This window comes from Carettochelys insculpta, chromosome 18, assembly GCF_033958435.1.
Source record: "Carettochelys insculpta isolate YL-2023 chromosome 18, ASM3395843v1, whole genome shotgun sequence".
NCBI lineage: Eukaryota > Metazoa > Chordata > Testudines > Carettochelyidae > Carettochelys > Carettochelys insculpta.
The window spans coordinates 12,526,020-12,548,422 of NC_134154.1; the positions used below are offsets into that span (position 1 = coordinate 12,526,020).

Consider the following 22,403-nt stretch of genomic DNA (forward strand, 5'->3'; position numbering starts at 1 on the left):
TCGGCAAGCATTGGGAAAGATCAGTGACCTCACAAATGCATCCAGTAAGATATGCTTGTCAATCCAAACATCCAGTCCTTTGAACAGACCCATGCAGGTATCTGTCTACCCCACTAACATATGCTTGTATCTTAATAAAACCACAATCTATATTTTTTTTGTTGCAACTCTGATGCACAGTCACAGAAATATTGTTTCCAGTGGCAGCACATTAAAGCAAACTCCAACCACTTTAATTACCAGTGGTCTTTTTGCAGCCCTCTGCTGGCCTGTGCTAGGGTCCCAACGGCCTGTATCCTAGCTGAATGCTGGGCCAGAGAATATTTAGGACATATAACAAATATAAATAATGAATGGCACACACATTCTTTCCAGGCACGGTTTATTGAAAACACATCAAACTGCTATCCTACATGCCTGATTTCTAACAAGCATTCTACTTATCAATGTTATGGAAAATTCCTATAATAATACATTCTGTTACGATAACATTTGTTCTATGAAAGCATAATTCACCTTTTAATCCCCCCCTCCTTACTCTTAAAATAAAACCATTCTAAGTGTTCCAGTTCATATAGTACAGTGTAAATACAATGCAAAATCCCACCGTTTAAACTACAGCAATGTCGAGTAATATTACAGAAAACATGTTGGTGATTTTTTTTTTTTAAATTTTCCTACCATGAAAATTTTAAGGCACATGATAGTTACAAACACATTAGCTACTAATTACCAGTGAGCTTCTTCGTCTAGTTATGCTTTAGTTTGCTGAAGAGTTACACCAACTGGATTGGCAGGTTTTGCAGCATATACTCTTTCCTCCTCCTCCCTCATCTTGCAATCGTGTTGCAGAACATTCTATCCCACGTAAATTTAAGATGGGGGAAATAAGAGTCGACCTTCACTGTCCCTTAATGCACTAGACTAGTTACCGTACCGATAAGCAGCAAAAACACTCTCTGCAAAAGGTAAGAAAACATCAGCTTTTTAGGAGTGGAGCAGTGAGGAGACATTGCCAGATGCTTACAGCTGTAAACACTTCTGAAAGTATGGGCTGTGGGGAGAGAGAAACATCCATTCAAGAGCACAGAAGCATGTGCATAAGCTATGAATACTTTATGGTGTGAAACTACAAGAAGTATCACAGCAGGAAGCAATAAAACCGATCTCACTAGTATGGCCTTGGCCCTATAGGATTTGCCTCCTGGTATCCAGAGACTTCTAATGCACCCAGCTCCCACCATAATGAAGCCTAAACCACCCAATATGGTGCAGGTAAATAATGAAAATGGGAGACTCTCCATCTTAATGGTCTGAAAGTTGCACCCAAGTGCAAAAGTGCTTTGCACAACACAAGCCTCACACAGAGCAGGCCACGTCACCAATTCTCATCAGTACTGGCAAAAGCTTACTGGGCTGGTGGAACCACGCTCACAAACCACACAGCTTCCTCTGGGTGTTTCCATGTCATGGGCCAGTTCCAAATCAGGCTCTTTTGGGATGTTTTGGAGACCCAGCGCTGCTCTAAGAGCGGCAGGAGGAACCCCTGGTGGCAAAGAAGTGTACCACTTGCTCTGTGCCATTCACTCCACCCTCTGTTGGGAGCATTCCTGAGAACATAGCTTGGGGTGGCCAGAGCAAACCAAATCTACAGCCGGCCACCCATCCAGCCACTAGTTTTTGGGCTCATCCAAGTTGTGCAGATGGGGGGAACTGGCACTTGGCCAATTCCAGAATCAGGGGAGCAGAAAGGTAGCTTAGAACCCCTATTTCCCCACCTCTCCCATGGTCCTGCACTAGGCAGCCCGACCTAATGTGGGCATCTGACCCTGTCTGTGTAGGAACCCACTGACTTGGTACCACTATTCCTCCACCACACAGCAACGAAACCTACAGCCACAGAAAGCTCCTGGAGTGTGGCAGCCCCACCAAACTGGGAGCTTGTTTTCTTCAGTGGTCACAGTGTAGTGCCCTGGGCTGTACTGCCACTGCCTCCTGGGGACAGAGCTCTGTGGGATAACTCGCATCTCTTAGGGGCAAACTATCCCCCACTTCACCACAGCCGCAGCTGGAGCAACAGAGGTTCCCTCCTCCTCCTGCTCACCAGGAAGCCAGCACCCACTGTTACTCTAGCTTCCTCCAATACGTCACTCGAAACTCTGGTGCATTTTTTTCTAGTCCTTGTCCCTCTGTGGACAGAGTCAGATTTATACACAAGGTAGGTAAGCTACAGGTTAGGGCTTCAGATGATGAGGAGCTGCTAATAGCATAATACACATTTTTGGGTCATGTTATAGGGCCTCAAATTTGGCATAGCTTAGGGCCTCAGCATACCCTAAACCTGCCCTGGCTGTAGACCTGGCCTCTGGGTACTGCAGTGAAGAAGCCTGGAGCAAATGACAGTGGGGAGGTTGCATGCTTATTCTTGAGACCCGACTGACCTGCATACCTTGGCAGGGGCCTCTGAAGCTGCTTGACTTACTAGTTTCTCACTCTATTTTCCCACCTCTGCATTCAAACCCTGCTAAAATGCTGATGGCGTCCATCCTTCACATTCCCTGTCTTCTCAAATGAAGTCTGTACCCAGCTGGGAAGCAACAGGTGGATGCTGGAGGGAAGCATTGGAAGTGACAGGTGGGAACACACATCTAGAAAGGTCCCACTATGGTATCAGCTAGCTACAGCTCCCACACATTGTCCCTATCCCCATATTTCTCCTGCAGGTGGGCCCACCTCCTGCAACAGGCTTTCATTGCCTCTTGACTGAATGCAACGCTAGGATAGATTGGCAGTGTCATTTTAGAGGACAGGGTTTCCTGACTTGGTCTAGGGCTGGTAGAAGGTGCTGCCGAGGCTTGAGGCCATTCCCATGTGTAAGTCAGCCTTGGGAGTCCTTCCCTCTGCTCAGTGTCCGGGGTAAGGCTTGGGAGAGAGGAGCAGAAGAAAAGCAGTGAAATGTACATGATTAAATTCTTGTTATTGCAACATACTCTGAATAAATCATCACTGTAACGAGTGTGCTTGGAGCCACACTGCTCCTGTTAACAGTCCTGATATTTTGCTTCCTGATAAAAACGCCACATATTAGTAACGGGGTGAGAGGGAGGGAAGTCTTCTATTACTAAGGAGCAAGAAGCCCTGCGAACAAAGTCACAAAAGAGTAAGCAAGAAACAAAGAAAAAGAGCAATTAGCTACAGTGATTCCAAGCAACCAGTTCCACATTTTCAAATCTGGGGGGATGGGTTCTGCTTACAATACAAACCACAATCTGCTTCTCAAAACATCCATCTGTTTTTCGTTCAGCCCACTGTAAAGAGAGGTTATTTGCCCACTGTGGATTCTCATCCAGATTTTGAGCAGTCTCATAGCACGGGCATTTAGCTCTGGAGTTCTGTTTCAAGCCTTTCCATGGGCAGGAGATCACTTATGTTTATTGGCCTGTTTCTTCTCCCCAGGGAGAAGTCTTCCCTTTTGGCCATTCTCCCTGCTAACCTCTCCTTGGCTTTGGAATTATCTTATCCAAAATGCCTTGAAACATTTGGCTAGTTGTTTGCCACAAGTAATCTTTTGCTGAGACACCTTTGGTAAATAATACTTTGATAAGAATAATGAGGGACAGATTGACACCAGGAGTGTGTTGGGACCTTTTCGTATGCATTTCTGATATGCTACAAAGAAGGTTCCATTGCTAAATGCTGAAGAAAGTTTGTTAAAAAAATCTTTTCATATACAAAAAGAATACACGAGGTTCAGAACCCAAAGCGGTATAAAACTCTTCTATGTAACAGCCTTGTTAAAAGGGTCTCTGTTTATTAGAAGAAGTAGTATGAAAAGAGCACCATTGTTAGAATATACACTAAAACTATGTATCTGGTTTCACCCACTATGCTTTACATGAAGAAAAAAACCCCTGCCCATCAGAATCCAAATACAATAAACTCTTTCATATCTGGCATTCTATTACCCAGAACTCTCAAATAACCAGCATTTTAACCCTAAGTAAATTTTAGTTACGTTTTCCATAAGTACAGTATATTGAAAGTATATACAAATAAATACAGCAAACACAGGATAAGTCTACAGTGTACAATACTACTGTTGTTGGTAAATAAAGTACGCTGCATACATTTTTGCTTGTTTCTTAATTTCTAATCTTTTTTTCTTTAGTGTTATGCATTGCTAGGTGTACCTCTCTATTATCCAGAATATTTGAATATCCGGCAACCTCCTGGTCCTTGGGCTGCTGGATATGGAAGAGTTTAATTGTACTCACAGATGGATCCCCTGAATGGCTAAGCACATAACATCCCCTTAGAAGGGTAAAGGACCAATGACTGTCATCTTACTTTGCACCCAACAACTTCACTTTTCTAAGGACCCAGAAGGAACACCTCTGCATGTGAGTGAGATGGGAAGGGGGAGCAAGTTAGTGCATGTATCATCCAAACTGCTGGCAGCTTCGGGCATCAGCCTTTCCCTGAATCAGTCCTCCTGCATACCACTTCAAGTGGTTTTGGCAAATCTATCATCTGCACAGTTATATGCACATATATATATTATATATACATATATTATATATATGTATTTGTCAAATTTTATTATATTCAAGAAGATACAAAGCTCTTGATGCTTGCTTTTTTTAGTTTTTTAATTTTGTACAAAAAATTAGACGTTTACTATTACAGGAATTTTTTTTTGTTGTGGGTTTTTTTTTCCCATTTTTAAATTACAAACGAAATGGCAGGCACCGAAAACCCAAAATTAACTTTGCTTGATTCAAAAATGTGCTTTCCAATCACACTGCATTTAAGAACTTGTAGGTGTGAACATGGCAACCAAAGGACAACGGTAACTAAACAAGGTAAAAGGCATCCATCCAGTGCTAGGACAGAGATTTGATTCTTGTATTCATCCTTCTCTCTCAGACCAAAACCCAAAGGAAATCAATGATTTGCATTTAATACATAGCATCACTGGATAGTGGTGTGTGTAAAACGTGACCCCATGGGGCAAAAATTCAACCTTGTGCAGATACTGCCTATGGCCTGTAAGACGGCTTTGAAGCAACTGTCAGCATATGGCTGAATTTTACCCTTAAGTGGGCAAATTCAAAACAAAAACCAATACAACAAAACCAGGATGATGATTTCTTTAAAAAACATCAGTCTCCTTTGTACAACCTCTACAGCCCAAACCATACATGGTTCCAAGAGCAGCTGAGTCAATCATCAAAAATACAAAGGGCCAACCCATCTGAGGGCTACAGAGTGTTATAATGGTGACTCTCTAATGAGGAAGCTTCCATTCCTCTCCCGTGTGTTAACAGCTATGGGAAGAAAATTATGTTATAGATTGAATCACCATCCATCCATTATCAACACTTAAGAGGGGGGGAAAAGAGCAACTCCTTTACTGCAGTCATGAGCAACAAAAATAAAATTGCAATGTACTCCATTTCTTAGCATGGAGTTCAGAATTGGGACAGCAGAACCTTCAACAAGCTGTTTACATATGTGGAAGTAAAAACAGAACCATTACAGAAGTCAAAAGGCAGAAGTATTTTACACCAGATTATAATGATAATACAGCACAGTGTGATATTGCTGACTCTAATAGCAGATTATACAGCTCGCATCAACTTGACTGTCCACATTCCAGTTCATTCAAACCAGCGTAGTTTTTTCCTTTCATCAAAATCCAACAAACCCACTCAACATTCCTGCACTCCTTGTGAAAAAGTGTAAAACCCCCAAACCAAAAAACCCTCTAACTCCCTAAAAATAAAACTCTTAATTAAATTCACAGTTCAAAACAACCCTCCCCGCGACAAACAAATGAAAAGTGCTAGTTTCCTCATGACTACACCTAAGATGTATTTCAAATATTCTGCAGTTCTTCTTTCACTTGCAAAGCTCTCCTCTTTCCCACTACTGGACCTTCTCTTCTCATACTTGACACCATCCTCATTTTAAGAGTCATCTCAGAATCTGACCAGTCAGACATAAGCTTGGATTCTTTCTTCTTCGAGGGAGTGGGAGGCAAAGGGAGGACGCTGCATCTGGTGGGAATGTAACCGAGTTTTAAAAAGCAAATTGTCTTTCTGTAAGGCATGGTGCTCCAGGGTGGGCTGAGGGCAGTTGTCTGTTTTCTCCCTACATCCTCCCAGAATCTGCAGACAGTTCACGGATGAGGCGCCCTCCGAATCTGAATGGCAGTGGTGATTAATGAGATCCTGTGTGTTGGTTCAAATTGTTTTTTCCCCTCAGTTTAAAAAATGAAAAAGTAGTTGGACTCTAGGCCTGGAAGATAAAGCCATGCTGATTAATAGATGAAATGATGCACCTTTGATGACCTCAAGTACATATAGTGTGAGCTCAGGTAGCAGGACAGCTGGAAACATTCACCCACACACCCCATATCATGATTCCTTTAAGGTCAGAAATTAGTTGGGGGGGGGGGGGGAACACAACAAAAGCCCACACTCCCAAGTTTAAAACGGATCCCTCACCCACCCTCAATGCTGTCTCTGCTCTGAAGAAACATCCCACAAATGTGGGACTACTGTGTCTGATCAAAGCTTTGTATCTCCATTTGTGGAGCAGGGACCACAATTTCCTACTGCTGCTAGCCCTGGGGGGCTCTGATTATTTGTATGGTAGTAGCGCTGCAACCAAGAACAATCTATGGCAACAACAAAGCCTCCAGGTGTTTCCCATGTGCAGTAGCCAGATGGGCATGAATTTTCAGGACAGAGCCTGGGGGAATCAGGTGCCTGAACTTCCTCTTTTTGCTTCAGAGAGACTTCCACCTGCTTTCAATGCAAATCTCTCAAGTAAAGACTTTATGGTCAGGGCCCAGATTCCTAAAGCAGCAGACTGGAAACACTGTCCTAAGGGGGCACCAGGAAGCCCAGGGGCTTGTGCACTTCGAGAGAGCAGGGCTCAACTCTTCAATCAAGTGAAAAGGAGTCTGCTGGGCATAATCCAGTCCCTTGTGGGTCTGCACCACAAAACTACCACACAGTTTGGCCCAGTCAGTGTTGTCTTGTCAACAAGGACTCAGGACTGGAACAGCTGGAGCACTGCAGGTGGAGCAAAGTGCAGAGCTGCAGTGGCAAATGGTCTGCTGGCACTACAACCCCTCACCTTCATATGCACGTAATGCCCTGACGTGCCTCTGAACAGGAAGAGGAGCTTTTTCCTTCCCCATCATTTTAAGGTCTTTGTAACTTCCCTAAGTGGATCTAAATTTGAGACCTCCAAAAGGTTTCAGGTTTAAAGTTACTTTCTAGGAGTCATGAGGAGAATGCCAAGAGCCCAAGAAGTGCAGCAGCGCCAGGGGCTGTTTACATGGCAAAAATGACAAGAAGTCCTGTGGCACCTTATCAACTAACAGATATTTTGGAGCATAAGCTTTCGTGGGCAAAGACCCACCAAGTTTATGCTCCAAAGTAGCTGTTAGTCTACAAGGTGCCACAGGACCTCTTGTTGTTTTTGAAGATACAGACTAACACAGCTACCTCACTGATACTTACATGGCAAAGTTACTCTAACAGCTTCATGTTTGATTTTTTTAGAAACATTCTCTTGGGAGTCTCCAAAGCCCTGAGAATGTCTCTCTTAAACCTCTATTGTTCCTCAATGCCTTATATTTCTATCAGGAATTTGTGACAAGACATGGCAGGTCTTCCAAGTGTTCTTGGGAAGTGGAGGAATTATTCTTTGGAACAACACTTGGGGTGCCAGCAAAGCAGCCCCATCAGAAATTGTAATTTCTTCTAAAGCCTGCACAAAGCCAGGTCGAGGGGCCTGACTGACACACCCAAGGACTGAAGCCCAAAGACCCACCTCCGTAACAGGCACAGGTTAAAAAGTGGCAGTGCTGGCTCCCACATCCTGTCAGCAGTTTAAGACCAGAAAAGGGACAATTAGGAGCCAAGGACCGAATACACATGGGGAGAACTATGGAGACAACATGACTGAGGTACTATTTTTATTGCACCAATATTTATTGGGGAGAGAGAGACGCTCTCAAACCACGCTGAGCTCTCCCTCAGGACTAGGAGAGTAGGTGAGAAAGGCCTTATATGGGTCTGTTATAAACTGCAGTGGACAGAGGTTTCCAGGCCTTTTCACCACAGAAAGAAAAACGAGTCATGAACTCGGATCCTTTATATTGCTCTGCGCTCCAATCAGCTTCCTTCTCACTGATTTATGTGAGTTCCACGTACAGAAAAGGACTGATCTGCTGCATCACGGAGCAATGGGTATTGCATGCTCACTATCTCTGGCTATCAGGGACTATCAGACACTGGGAAGGAGAAGCTGCAGACTTCAATCCTCTTGGTTACTAGAGACATTCTTGTTGTCAGCAGCCAGCCACGCAGTCTGTGGTAATACCCACAATGCGGTGTCCAACAGTCTGCCGGGAGGCGTGACATGGATAACAGACTGGGCAGCAGGAGGAAGATTAGTGGCAGCAGGAGTGGTCAAAGCTGGCACAGTTTTGAAGAGAGTGGCACACAGAGAAGGCAGAGAACAAGAAAAGGACCAAAAAACAAAGCCTTGAACTGTGGAGGAGCAGGAGGTAGGACTTGCAGCTCCCTGTTTATTAAATGACTCTCAGGGATGTTCTCTCCCCTGGGAATCTGCATGCATGGCCACCCACGGTCCCTCAGGGGCCAGGACCAGGGAATTCTTGGGAGCCTCTGGGGAAATCCATGAATAGCCAGGAGGTACTTTTCCTGAGGGCACAGGCTAAACCCAGTCATGAGTCTGAGGGGGGGAAAACCCAGCTAAAACATTTCAGATCAGGCAAGACAATGCTATTCTATTTAATTCCCATGGCCTAGCCTAATGGCAGAGATCCTTCACATTTCAGCTGACAGACCATCAATCAGGATATTAATTCACTGCCTGGTTACGGGACAGGTTATTGTTAAATCCAACAGCAGTGGTTTATCGTGTTTTATTGAAGATACAGTGTGCACTATACACATCCCTTTTTCACTGTATTTTCATTTGCCTAAAAGGAACCAGTTAGCCGGCAGCCTCAGACAGATCCTGCAGCAATACAGAACATGCACAATGAGACAAGGTAATCACTAGCACCAATTACCATTAAAAAGGACCTACCATGCATGCAAATTAGACCCAGGAGTCAACAGGCTGGGGTTTAATGTCACGGGCATCCACCAGATTCACCGAAGCCCTGTTACTCCTGCTAATGTTTTTCCTATTTGTGTCATTCTGCAGCAAACAGGGTAAAGAGTTAAAGGCAAAACAGAGCGGATTAATCAAACACGAACAAATCAGTCAGCTCAAAAGGTTGCAAGGAGGGAATTAGTGGAGACACGGAAAGAAACAAAACTGGCAAAGGTGTGAGCTATTCCACAGGCACGGACAAAAGCACTGGCAGGATCCAAGAAGAAAGCACTTCACTTCATTGCAATCATTAATCACAAGTTCTTGCCCCTTGTGGTGCCTCTGAGTCATGGGGTTAGTGGACTGTTTGCCAGCTAGGAATCAGCACACGTATTTCTACTGGCTAAGGTAGTGCAGGGGGTACCTAGACTTTGCCCAAGTAATGGCTGTTTCAGCAACATGGCAGGAAGCCAAAGGGAGCACCTTAGGAGTATAAAACAGACTGTATTTGGGTTGACCTCCATCTTAACTAGGAAGGAAGCACAGACCGAGGAAGAGTTGGGTCCCAGTAATGCATCTTGATGCAAGTAACTTCTGCTCTGCTCCAGCCAACACACTGAACAAGGAACCTCTCTGCATCTCAGCCTTGGGTTGCACTGTATGACTCTCTGGGCTGTATTTGGCTACGCGTGTAATAAGCGCTTGCTAATTTCCTCTCTTCCTACCCCAACCCCTTTCCTCTGGTAAAAACTTGTTCTGTCATCCTTGCAGAACAGCATCATAATCTTTGCAGCCATCTTCCCTTGTTCCTCCTCCTCAGCATCCTGCAGTGTACACAACAAATGTGGCTGGGTGGATTTGCAAGCTTATGCCAGTAAGCTTAGTTTCAGCCTGGGCCATCTGTTTCCATATCAGAACAACATCTGTGTCAATCAAATGGCATTTCCAAAGTGGGTAACCAAGCTTAAGACACCTGATTTCTGTTAGCAGCAATTTCAGAGACTTGTGCCTCAACCCTTGTGTAGCACTTTGGAAATTTACCCTGAAACATTGGCATAATATGAAGTGAAGTGCTCCTAAGCCCTTGTGACAGAAATTTCCCATTCTGATGAGGGCTACTGCACAGGATAGGACAGAGAGTGAACAAACGAAGGGCGCTCCATCCACTTCCAAAAGCAAAGAGGAGAGCAACCGATGATTTTGCCTCCTTTTCATCTACACTAGTGACTGTAAAGCATAAATGTAATTACAATTCTACATGTTCTGACCAAAAGGCAAGCGCTGTCAAATCCCATTATGTACAGACAGCACTATGGTGCTGGCTTAGGAAATGGATTGTACACCGACTAAATAGGAAAGCTAGTGCAGTGCAGCGTTAGGAGTCACTGAGGTCTCCTTATCCATGCACAGCCATAATCTTCACCCACTTACAGTGCTGAATAGTGGAAGGTCACATTAGAGTGAGATTGGAGGCTGGGTACCAGAGGGTGAAGAGGTCAGTGGTTCAGTCACACTGCAGCCACACCAAGTGAGTCTCCTACTCATTCAGGCTGGCTAATGGAACAGCCGGCTTGCAGGATTTGGCACTGGAGGGATATTAGAAGACATTGGCTGAGATTAATGAGGTTGCTAGATGAGATGCCTCTCACAAGGTGAAGGTTTAAGAGAGCCTTTGAACTAAAGAGGGGAAAAATATTTGTCTCTAAACAATTAAAGGGTGGACTGCAGCTGGTCTCTCTCTTTAATAGAGAGGCGGGGTAACTACAGCTCTGTCTGGAGGGAGGCTTGTGTCCACATGTTAATAGCTGGGTAGGTGTGCTACTGTCTCAGTCTGTGGAAACATTTTTCTCCATTTTATTTCTTCCAGTGCCTTGCACTGCGTGGAAGGTCTTTCATTTTCAATTGCACAGCCTTTTAACCTGCAGCATCTTGATCCCCTGGTATTTCTATAAAGCATGGAGGACATTTCACAACAGATGTTCAGAACTCCCTAGCACTGAGGTCCTAACACCAGCCCCAGGGCGGGCAGAAATGTCTTCTGTCACTAACTCATTTTGTTGTCTGTTTTTCCTCACAGCTGACAGACACAGGCGAGAATACAAGAGTTGTTGCAAAACAGGGGACTCCCATGTGCCAACACACCACTGGCAGTAAAAAGCAACTGCTTATAAAAAATTAAAATGATGCATGAATGTAAGAAAAATTGCAGAGAATCCATTCCTAGTATGCAGCCTGTTTTGGTAAACAGCAGCCCACAATGGAAGCGGAAAATTCAAGTCTGATTTTGCTGTATGAAAATTGTGTGGAAGAAGAGTTGAAAATTCATTTTCACTAAGGTTCTGCTTAAGAGAGTGGAAGAGACTAACCTATATACAGAGCCCACTGGTGGGAGAATATGAGTGAGGCCCAGGAGCTATGTACACAACATGGATACATGCTTCCACCTAACTCTGCTTTATAGTTCTCAAGGTGGGAAGCAACTGCTTGATGTGGCTACTCTCAGAATAAAGTATCTTGCCCAGCTACACATTCTAGGACTGGGGAATGTACTTAGAGGGAGGACCTGGATGTGATAAAGCAAACACATTCTTTGTAAAACTTATTTACCTGCAGGAACTTGAGCACATATCAGTTTATAAAACCTCTCCTGCAGTTGCTCCCTTATTAGAAATCAGCCTTTGCGTCCGTTTAAGGCTGTCCAGTGATCACTTATGAAACCATCTTCATTGCTTATAAAACCATTTACAAGCCCCTGCTGAGTACTTGCGACACACAAGTTCCTTTCTGCCTGACACTGTACGTCCCATTCTATAATGGCATTAAGCATCCCATGGAATAGCTGGAAGCTTACTTTTAAAGGTTCTTTCTCCAATGCATCACCTAGATTGTCATTGGCCTTGTATTTGCGCTCTTTGTCCCGGTGATCGATGGTGGAGTACCCATCTGTGAAGAAATGACATGACAATCGGGCAGCAGCAAAACCATGGGTGTTCTAGCTGTTTGACATCGTCAAAGCACTAGAGAGAAGGATACAGGGATGTGCCTTTTTCATGTGTTGATGCTTAGAAAAACCTTATTTTTAACCACTTTTCTTTTCAAAACCAACTCCTTTCCTACCACCACCTCAGCATCAAAGCTGGTATCTCATTAAAAAACAGCAAAGTTTCCATTCTGGCCTGCTACAGTGTAGTAGCAGTCCATTCAAGGAAAGCAGCAAGCTGTTACTTTATACCCTGTGACTAATGAGCTCCAAATCCAGCTGAAATCATGTTCTGAGTTTAACAACCTGATTAATTGGCTGCGTTCCTTCTCTGAGCAGCATGCAACACATTCCTACTCCTTCTAAACTTGACTACCAGCAGAACATGACAAACTTTGGAGACATCACCCTGGAATGATAAGGAAGGCAGCCTGTGGAGTTTTATGAGCTCTTGATGCAAACCCTGCTGTGGTGGACCTGCCTCTCATTTTGAAGTGGCACAGCCTGTTGGTGATTTCTCTCCCTAGCAGATGAAAAGCAATGTGAATATATGAGAAACAGGAGAGAAGCGGGTGAAGGAGCCTTCTGAAGAAATCCTGTAATTATTTCACAAACTACTTGGATTCCCTGTCAGAGGTTACAAATATTAAATTTATTTCCCAGGTGCATCAAGTTTCCTTCATTATCACGGACAAATAGATTCTCCTGCCTGCTTTGATAGCACTGTAATCTGGACTAACTGACAGTCAAGTTTATGGCTTGCATCTCTCCCTGTAATTAAAGAATCATTACAGGTTCTACTTCCTGTCAAACTGTATTCATCAAAGAGAGTTTACATGAAATGTCAAAATGCATCATGTCTTCATTTATTGCTTGCATTCAACAGGCCTGCTAAAATCAATCAGTTTCTCCAGATGTCGGTTTTGTGCGTCATGTTAAGTTGCAGAACAAAAAGCTTTGTACACAGAGTGAGTCCTGGCAAATGTAGTCTATAGAGTAGCAGTTCTCAAAATGGGGAACTCAGGCTGCAATCCAATTAGTTTGTCTTTATACTTGGCTCAGTAAATCCTCTTCTGTACAAGCCTTACAGAATGACCAGGCATTCTGGATACGGTCTGTATGTTTAATTACGATCAATATTGCATAAAAAGAAAAACCATAACTACACTGATAAAATGACTAAGGCACCATATCAAGTACATTTGGGTTATGTGCTAGGTAACAAACTTTGAGAACCACAGCTACACAGTTTTACTTTCAGTTCTCTGCTAACAGCTAAGAAACCTAGCATCCCTGTTTGTGACAGTAAGACGAAAAATTCCCAACCATATATCTAACCAACACTATTGGAGGAGTGTACAAACAGGCATTCAGTTTCAAATCACACACACCCCCCCACCCCCGTCCAACTAATCTTGGTTGTCAACTCAGCAGCAACTCTTCACATTTGAAAGTTTATTTAGTCATAGTTACTTAAATAATAAACCATTGATATTGGGTACCACCTTTCACTAAGAAGGGGCACAAAGCACATTAAGAATAGGTAAACTACAAAGGATTCACCCACCCCCAAAATGCAGCAGCCATGGAGAGGATAAATCTCTAGCGTTTCACATTTTGCAACAGTTTAGGAGAGAAGGTAAAGACTACCATTACGTACAAATGAAAAAAAGTAGATATTTTAAGTCGGTAAAAACTCATGTCTACTCACTAGATCAGCCTTCAGAATCCTAATCTGAAGCAAAGTGATAAAAATGGTCAGGTTCTTTGGATTTATGGCTGAGCTACAAGGCATTTTGTAGCACATATTTTCAATTGAACATTGATCTCTGGTTAACTGTGCTGCATGTGTCAATTTCTATAGCTTGTTTGGCACTAAAAGGCACTTGCTGATTGGAGAATAAATCAAGAGAGCAACTGAGGTAGGACGGTTTAGTGATTAAACTTATTAAAATGAAAACTATACTGAAGAAGCTGTACCAGTGCAGTAATACCTCTGTACCAGGGGTCACTGCCTGCAGGGCACTATTAGCAAACTCAGTTCCTTCCCAGTGTTTCAAGATTAATTCTAAACATCAAATTTAATTTAGTCTACATGGAATGACAAGCAACCTGGAGGGTGCCGGAGGAGGGTATAAGCAATGTGAACTTTGGATGGAGGAGACGGAGGTAGGGAGAGTCAAGTATTAACTTTTTTGGGGGGGAGAGGGGTGGATGGGGGAGTTTAGTGGAGCAAATCAGTTACCTAGAGTTAGCATATTCCCTGTGAGTTGGCCTCTGAAGGTATTGGTGACAAGCTACAGAGAAGTCCTGCTGACAAGTGAAATACAAATATTTGCAGCTGGACAACTGAGTCATATGCCCAACAACACTAAATTTAGGCTGTTTTAGTAAAAGGAAATAGATGGTATGTCCCAGATTGTGGGGCCTTTCAAGTCTCAAAGGGCCCCATAGAAATATCAACTCATTCCTATATTATGGATAGAGAAACTGAGGCAGAACCAATCACAGCGAGTCATTGGCAGTCAGGAGCACCAATCCCATCTCTTGACTCACAGCCCTGCCCGCTCATACACCCCTGCTTTCCAGGCAACACTGAAACCTTTATCTGGAGAACCTCTTGCCTCAGAAGTGGCTATTAACAGGAAAACCCCTTTTTCTCATGCCAGAGGAAGGTCCATAATCACATGACTTAATTCCTCTTTTTCCAGTTATTGCAGACAAAGCAGCAGCTCAGGCTTTCAATTATCTTTGTCCTCTTCAGGGCCCAGGGCCCTGAATAAATTACTCTCACATCCATGCCACCTAATTGAGCAGTACTTTGAAAAAGAATCTCTCACATGGATGGAGCTTTGCTTCTGTCTTTAGAGCCATGGGTTCCTCCTGCTGCTGCTACTCCACAGCTGAAGAACATTCTCAATATCACCCAGCTGTCTGGGGTTTTATCTGTGGTCCTTATTGCATTGGACTTAGGGGAAATCCTCTCTCTGCTGATCCTGGTGGCCTAGTTTGCTTTATGTTAGGTGCACCTGTACCAGAGTGGAGGTTTTTCCAAATACTGGTGAAATTTCCTCTCTCTGTCCAGTACCGGTTGCTGTGCACAAGGCAGCTGGATGCCCTCTATTTCAATGGACTGCACAGCACACTAATGCCGGTGTTACCAAGACAGATGACAGGGATTGTGCTGTGGTCTGTAGCATCTTGTTCTTCACTGGTCCTTGCAGGTCTCAAACCCAAAAGAATCTCTAGAAAAGTTTGGTGAAAGGGACCCATTCCTATCACTTGTACTGGGAAAATGAAGCCAGTCTGCCTGGCTTTTGAGAGATGCATGTGATGGACTGGTGGAGCTAAGAGAAGGAGAAGTCATTACTTTGTCACAGCCTGCATTTTGTACGTGGAAGGAGGGATGGAGGTTATTTCTTCATCTCATTTTTCAATCTCTCTCTCTCACACACACACACACCCTATTATTCCTTGCTCAGATTTTGTTCTGTCCTCACCCAGGCAGAAATCCCATTGAGCCAACGAGGAACAGGTTAGAGCTGTTGGATTAATTATGCCTATCTGCTTTTCAGCTCTATTTTGCACACAGAAAAACTCCAGCATAACTCCTATCATACTTAGGAGATTTTTACACTCACATATTCCTATTTTTGAGAAATGTTTTTCTTCTTCTCTTTTTGTGTAAGACCCACGTGTGCCACAGGTTGACTAACTTGCTGACTGAATTCAGGGAAACCAAAAATAGAGACTGAAAAATAGAAGTGCAGGTTGAACCTCTACGGTTTGGCACTCTCTGGCCCACATGATTTTAGTTAGCCAGATGGCCACTTATGTCTGTCACCAAGTTTCCCATGGTCCCATAAAGTTTCTTTACAGCCACCAGACCTGGCTCTCAGTGTTCTGTGCTGTTATTTAGCTGTAATTTACCCCTAAATGTCTTTTAAGAACCCAATAAGAAGTGCAAGTGTTGGTAATGCTGTTAGACAATATTGACCTCCTCGGGTCTGGCACCAGTCAGGTCCTGAGGATGCTGGACTAAAGAGGTTCAATCTGTACTTCCTTTCTCCAGTCTCTTTCAGGTAGATATGACATGGTTAAAGTAGTGAGGATACCAATATACATGCAGGATACACATTTATAAAAAACCTAGCAATGGAAGGAAAAGTTCTGTTTTTAAATGTCAGCTTTATCCACATGAAAGAATACCTCCCAGACAAAGCACTGAACCTTCCCATGAATGACAGTGTGCTCTATTGAAAGAGACGGGGTCAATCCGGGACTGCATTTACCTGGACCAAGTTCATCCAGAGGAATCATATCACGACTTCCAGCTTTCTCATTATCTACAAAACAGAAGCATTGAAACTGGTTGTCCCATGCTTCCTGACACTAAAGCAGAGCAGGCTAGGATTAATCACAGGGCTGGAAGAAGTAAGTGCAATAAATCATTCTCTTTAAGAGGCTATAATGAGGACTCAAGACATTATAATGAAACAGTATTAATGTTCTGATAGTTCACAAAGAAAGGTTCAGCGACAGATCCCAAAGACCGCATTAAATTGACATCTTGTGCCATGGCTCTGCATCACATACATTCCTCTATCCAAAGAATGCCACCGACTTTGAGACTGCTCTGAACCACTTACACTTTCTGGCATTTCTCTCTGGACCCCTCCAAGGGGGAATGAGGTTCCCTACTCTACCCACAGAAAAGAGCAATAAGTAGGAGATCAAAGGTCTCATGGGATAATATTGGTTTTGATTTCCATCATGATCTAAATTGAAAGATTAAGAAAATCAATGTGGCCTGGAACCAGGGCACTGTTGATGTGATTACTGTCAAATCTGACACACTAAACATGGTTGGGTCACTACTTGGACAGAATACATCCATTGCAAAGCTAAGTGACACAGGGCAGGTGATTCAACAGAGGGTACCCCATATAAATCAGCACTAAACCCATGTCCCTGTACACTAGTGGAGGTGATGCCCTTTGTATGAAATACCAACAGCAAGATTTGATAACTTGTGGTCAGTAAAAACACCATCCACTTATCACAGTCATTAGTCTGGTCCTTGGTTAAATTCCTACTGAGTAGTTACTTTGTGCCTATCTACAGTACTTCCTACAATTTTCAATGGAATATTTTGTCCAGAATGGGATGTCATATACTTCATGCAGAGAAAGTGATCCTTGTCTATACAGTCTGTAATGCCAACTATTTCTAAATCCTTGGACAAAACGCACCCTAAGAGATAACAGTTATCCAATTAGAGAAATGCACTTCACAGAAATGGGGAATAACGCAAGGAAAACCATTCTGGTGCACATCAAGAAGGAGAACTGACCTTGGCTTTTATCCACCAGTGGCAGAGTACTGTCATCGTAGCAAGACTTGCCAGAAGTAGCTTTGGATCCCTTTGGTGCTGCAGAGAGAGACTAGAAGACAAAATGGAAGAATAGGAACACTCAGGATAGGTAAGTCCAAGGCAGACTGCGAGGAGTTACACAGTAATCTCATAAAACTGTATTGAGGCAATTCAGGGTCACCCCTGAACCAACAGGGTTCAATTTAGAAAGTTCTGAATGTCTAGTGAATGTACCTTTGTGGAAAGTGCTCAAAAGCTGTTGGGTTTTGTTAAAAAATGGGTTATGGGGGCAAATAGGCCTGGGAGTTTTGAAAAGATGCTGGATTTAATAACTTTGGAGCAATTTTTAGATGTTGGGTCTGAGCATATTAGGGCAACTGTGTGTGACAGAGCCTGAGTCAGTCCTACGGGCTGCAAAGTTTGCAGATGCACATACCCAGAACACAGCTAGAGAAGGGTATAAAGCCCCTAGCAAGGGTAATCCTTATTCACCCCAATCTAGGAGGAGCGAAGGGTTTAGAGTTGGGACCAGCCCAGCTTCCCAGAGAAAAGCTCGTGAACAGAAAACCTCCTTCTCCAAGGGAAGGCAAGTGGTCTGTCACTTGTGTGGGACACCTGGACCCATGAAATCAGCGTCCCATTGTAAAAAATAAGTCTCCAAATCCAGAACCTGCAAATTGTTATAAAGACACAGGTGAGGCCCACAGAGGGCGCTGGTTCCCTGTGTGCAAATGCTGTGTCTGTTGTTTCTGCGGGGCTTGACCTTAGAACTCCGATTAGGGCTAAACATGGGAACCACAATGCAGAATTTATTAGTGGTGCTGAAGTGAATGGAGTAGAGTGTGAGGCATGGAGAGATACTGCAGCAGAAGTTACTCTGGTTAAGGCATGCCTTGTCAAGGAGGAAGATTATTTGCCGGAATCTGACTGTTGTAGCCTTGTCTGAATATTTTTTAACAGTGCCTTTGGCTAAAATCCATCTTAAATGGAAGGGATTTGATGGCACCATAGTAGTGGAAGTGAAAAGAGAAGTTACTCACCGTAGTAACAATGGTTCTTCAAGATGTGTCCTTGTGGGTGCTTCACAATAGGTGTCGGGCTCGCCCCGGCGCCGCAGATCGGAAACTTTCCAGCAGTTTCTCCCGGACCGCGCATGCGCTGGCGCGCGCCACTCCCCTACACATCCCCGGCCACGTGCGCGATCTGGTCCCCGCCAGGTCCTTGACCAACCGCCTCAGATGCTCCTGAAAAACACTAAACAGAGATCCGAAGCGGGGAGGATGGGCGGGTGGTGGAGCATCCACGGGGACACATCTCGAAGAACCATTGTTACTACGGTGAGTAACTTCTCTTTCTTCATCGAGTGTCCCCGTTGGTGCTTCACAATAGGTGACTACCCAGCAGTAACCCAAGTAAGGAGGTGGGTAATCGGTTTATGTGCAGCTTGCCCCCGAAAGGACCGCTGTCGAGAGGCGGGTATCCTCTTGGAATACCCGATGTACGGCATAATGCTTGGCAAAGGTGTCATCGGATGACCAGGTCGCCGCTCTACAGATGTCTTTTAACACGATGCCCTTGAAAAAGGCTGTTGACGCTGCCACTGCCCTGGTGGAGTGAGCCCTAGGCGGGGCCAGCAAAGGAGTCTTTCGAAGTTCGTAGCACATTTTTATACAGGACACAATGTGCTTCGAGATTCTCTGTGAAGAGAGACCCTCTCCTTTTGACCTGGGAGCGAGAGAGACTAGAAGTCTGTCCGTTTTCCAGAAGGACTTAGTTCTGTCTATGTAGAAGGCCAACGCCCTCCTCACGTCCAGGAGATGTATGCATGCCTCCTTGCTGGAGCTGTGAGGCTTCGGGTAAAACGAGGGTAAAACTATGGGTTTGTTAAGGTGGAACTCTGAAGAAACTTTCGGAACAAAGGCTGGGTGCAGCCGTAAAGTTACCGTCTCCTTTGAGAATACTGTGCAGGGCGGCATTGCCATAACTGCTGCGAGCTCACTCACCCTGCGAGCTGACGTAATTGCAAGGAGGAAGGTTGTTTTTATCGTAAGGAGACGTAGGGGAACTGTGGCTAAGGGTTCAAATGGTGGGCCCGTTAGCGCGCTGAGCACCAGGTCCAAGTTCCACGATGGTGGAAGCGGTTTCCGAGGTGGGTACAGGTTTACCAGCCCCTTCAGGAATCTGGTACCAATAGGATGGGCAAATACCGTGGGCCCCTCCTCTTCATGCCGAAAAGCAGATATAGCGGCGAGGTGGACCTTTAGTGAGGATAGGGAAAGCCCGCCCCTCTTGAAGTCCAATAAGTATTCTAGCATTACCGGTATAGGAACGTCAAGGGGAGCTAACTGCTTGGCAAAAAACCATGCAGTGAATCGAGTCCATTTCTGCTTGTAGGTCTTCCTGGTGGAGGTCCTTCGGCTACTCTCCAGGACTTGCTGTACTCCCTCCGTACATGTGCTCTCTAGTGAGCTGAGCCATGGATTAGCCATGCTTGTAGGTGCAGGCCTTGAGGGTGTGGGTGCACTATGGACCCCTGGGCCTGCGTGAGTAGGTCTGGCGCCACCGGAAGGGGGAGCAGTGGGCGGTCCAACATGCGCAGAAGCAAGGGGAACCATTGCTGTCGATCCCACGTTGGGACTACTAGAATCATGCGGGCTCTCTCCCTTCTGGCTTTCTGCAAGACCTTGTGGATGAGCACTGTGGGGGGAAACACGTAAAGTAGGGGGCTCTTCCATGAAATCGCGAATGTGTCCCCCAGGGACCCCCGCCCCAATCCTGCCCTGGAGCAGTACTGGGGGCACTTCTTGTTGTGCTGAGTGGCAAACAGATCTATCTGAGGAAACCCCCATGTGTGAAAGATCGGTCATAGCAGATGGGAACGGATCTGCCATTCGTGCGTGAGTGCAAAGCGCCTGCTCAGCTGGTCTGCTTTCACATTGTGAGCGCCCAGCAAATACGAGGCTTTCAACGTTATATTGTTGGCGATGCACCAGTTCCACAGCCAGACTGCTTCCGCACATAGGGCATGGGATCGAGCTCCTCCTTGTCGATTTATATAAAACATGGTGGAGGTATTGTCTGTATTGATCCCGACTACTTTGCCTTGTATGTGGTCTCGAAAGTGTTTGCAGGCATTGAACACTGCTCTGAGCTCCAGTATATTTATGTGCAGTGACTGTTCCATAGGGGACCATAGTCCTTGCGTCACTTTGTCACCGATGTGAGCTCCCCATCCTATGTGGGAAGCATCTGTAGTAAGAAAAATAGAGATTTGTGGTTGGTGAAAGGGTACCCCCGTCAGCATGTTCTTGGGGTTTACCCACCACTGCAGGGATCTGCGCACCTCTGTCGTGGGCGACACCACCCTGTGGACAGTGTGGGATGTCGGCTTGTAGACGCTCGCCAGCCAATGCTGCAGGCTGCGCATATGCAATCTGGCGTTCTGCACCACAAACGTTGCCGCCGCCATGTGGCCTAGCAGCTGCAAGCACGTTAAGACCGGCGCCGTGGGGCTGTATGTAATGACTTGTACCAGCGAACTGATGGCGCGAAAGCGGGAGTCGGGTAGATAGACCCTTGCTGTAATAGAGTTTATATGTGCCCCTATGAACTCTATGTCTTGTGTGGGGTCGGTCTTGGACTTCGCGAGGTTGATGACCAGGCCCAGTGAAGAAAACGTGTCTGCTGTTACGCGTATCATGCGTAGTACCTCTGCCTTTGAGGCCCCTTTCAGAAGGCAGTCGTCCAGATATGGGAATATAAATACCCCTTGTCTATGCAGGTAGGCTGACACAACTGCCAGGGTTTTGGTAAAAAGACACTGGGGGCCGAGGAGAGGCCGAACGGAAGAACCTTGTATTGGAAATGCTCCTTGCCGACCATAAAACAGAGAAAGCGTCTGTGTGCCGGGTGAATCGTTATATGAAAATACGCATCTTGTAAGTCGAGGGCTGAAAACCAATCTCCATCGTCCAGTGCCATGAGTATAGAGGCGACTGTGATCATCCGAAAACGTTGTTTGCGCAAGTACCAGTTGAGGCCCCGAAGATCTAAGATGGGCCTCCGGCCTCCAGCCTCCTGTTTTCTTCTCTGTAAGGAAGTATCGTGAATAAAAACCTTTCCCCTGGAATCGCTCCAGCACTCTTTCCACTGCCCCTATGAACATAAGGTGGTCCACCTCCTGTTTGAGTCTCGCCTCGTGGGAAGCATCCCTGAGGTGGGGACTGGGCGGAGGTTTCGGCGGTGGGAGTGACTGGAAGGGGATCGTGTAACCCGTGGCTATGATCTCCAGGACCCATTTGTCTGTGGTGATCTTTTGCCATTGGGGGTGGAACGGTCGGAGGCGGCGATGGAACATTAGCTGGGGATGGCATTGCGCGATGGTAGTGATCGTGCAGCCCTCGACATGCCTGTCAAACTTGTTGCCTTTGGGCCTGCCCCGAGGATGCACGGCTTTGTTGGGAACGTCGCCTAGGAGTTCTATACTGTTGCTGCTGTTGATGTCGCCCTTGGGTCGTAGCCCCGTTGCTACTGAGCACGCTGTGGTTGGTACGGGTATCATCTTTGCTGAGGGTAACACTTTTTCTTCCTGTATGGAGGGGTATAAATACTCAGGGTTCTGAGTGTAGCTCTTGAGTCCTTACTGGAGTGAAGGACGGAATCGGTTGAATCTGCAAACAACTTCTGCATGTCAAAGGGGAGATCAACAATCTTCGCCTGCAGATCCCTCGGGATACCCGATGTCTGAAGCCAGGATTCCCTGCGCATGACCACTGCTGTAGCTGTTGAGCGTGCTGCTGAGTCTGGCACGTCCAGGGCGATCTGGACTCCTGTCCTCGAAGCTGCATAGCCCTCTTGCACAATCGCCTTCAGCACCGGCTTCTTATCTTCCGGAAGCGAATCCAT

The 22,403-nt window shown here is 45.3% G+C and overlaps 1 protein-coding gene across 12 annotated transcripts in view; it reads right to left on the reverse strand.

The window, feature by feature from the left end:
* Positions 1 to 371: 371 nt before the first annotated feature.
* Positions 372 to 22,403, reverse strand: part of ARVCF (ARVCF delta catenin family member) — a 529,785-nt gene continuing 507,753 nt past the window's right edge. For 6 of the 12 annotated variants that reach the window (XM_075012622.1, XM_075012631.1, XM_075012633.1 and 3 more), the window contains 5 exons: positions 17,478 to 17,568; positions 16,417 to 16,470; positions 11,996 to 12,087; positions 9,136 to 9,249; positions 4,632 to 6,300 (listed from right to left, as the gene is read on the reverse strand). In XM_075012622.1, the coding sequence (XP_074868723.1) occupies positions 9,148 to 9,249; positions 11,996 to 12,087; positions 16,417 to 16,470; positions 17,478 to 17,568 (339 nt within the window). In that variant the 3' untranslated portion in view covers positions 4,632 to 6,300; positions 9,136 to 9,147. Of the gene's footprint in view, positions 2,923 to 4,631; positions 6,301 to 9,135; positions 9,250 to 11,995; positions 12,088 to 16,416; positions 16,471 to 17,477; positions 17,569 to 22,403 lie in introns of those variants that run through there. The other 6 variants (XM_075012624.1, XM_075012623.1, XM_075012626.1 and 3 more) reach the window with 6 other exon arrangements.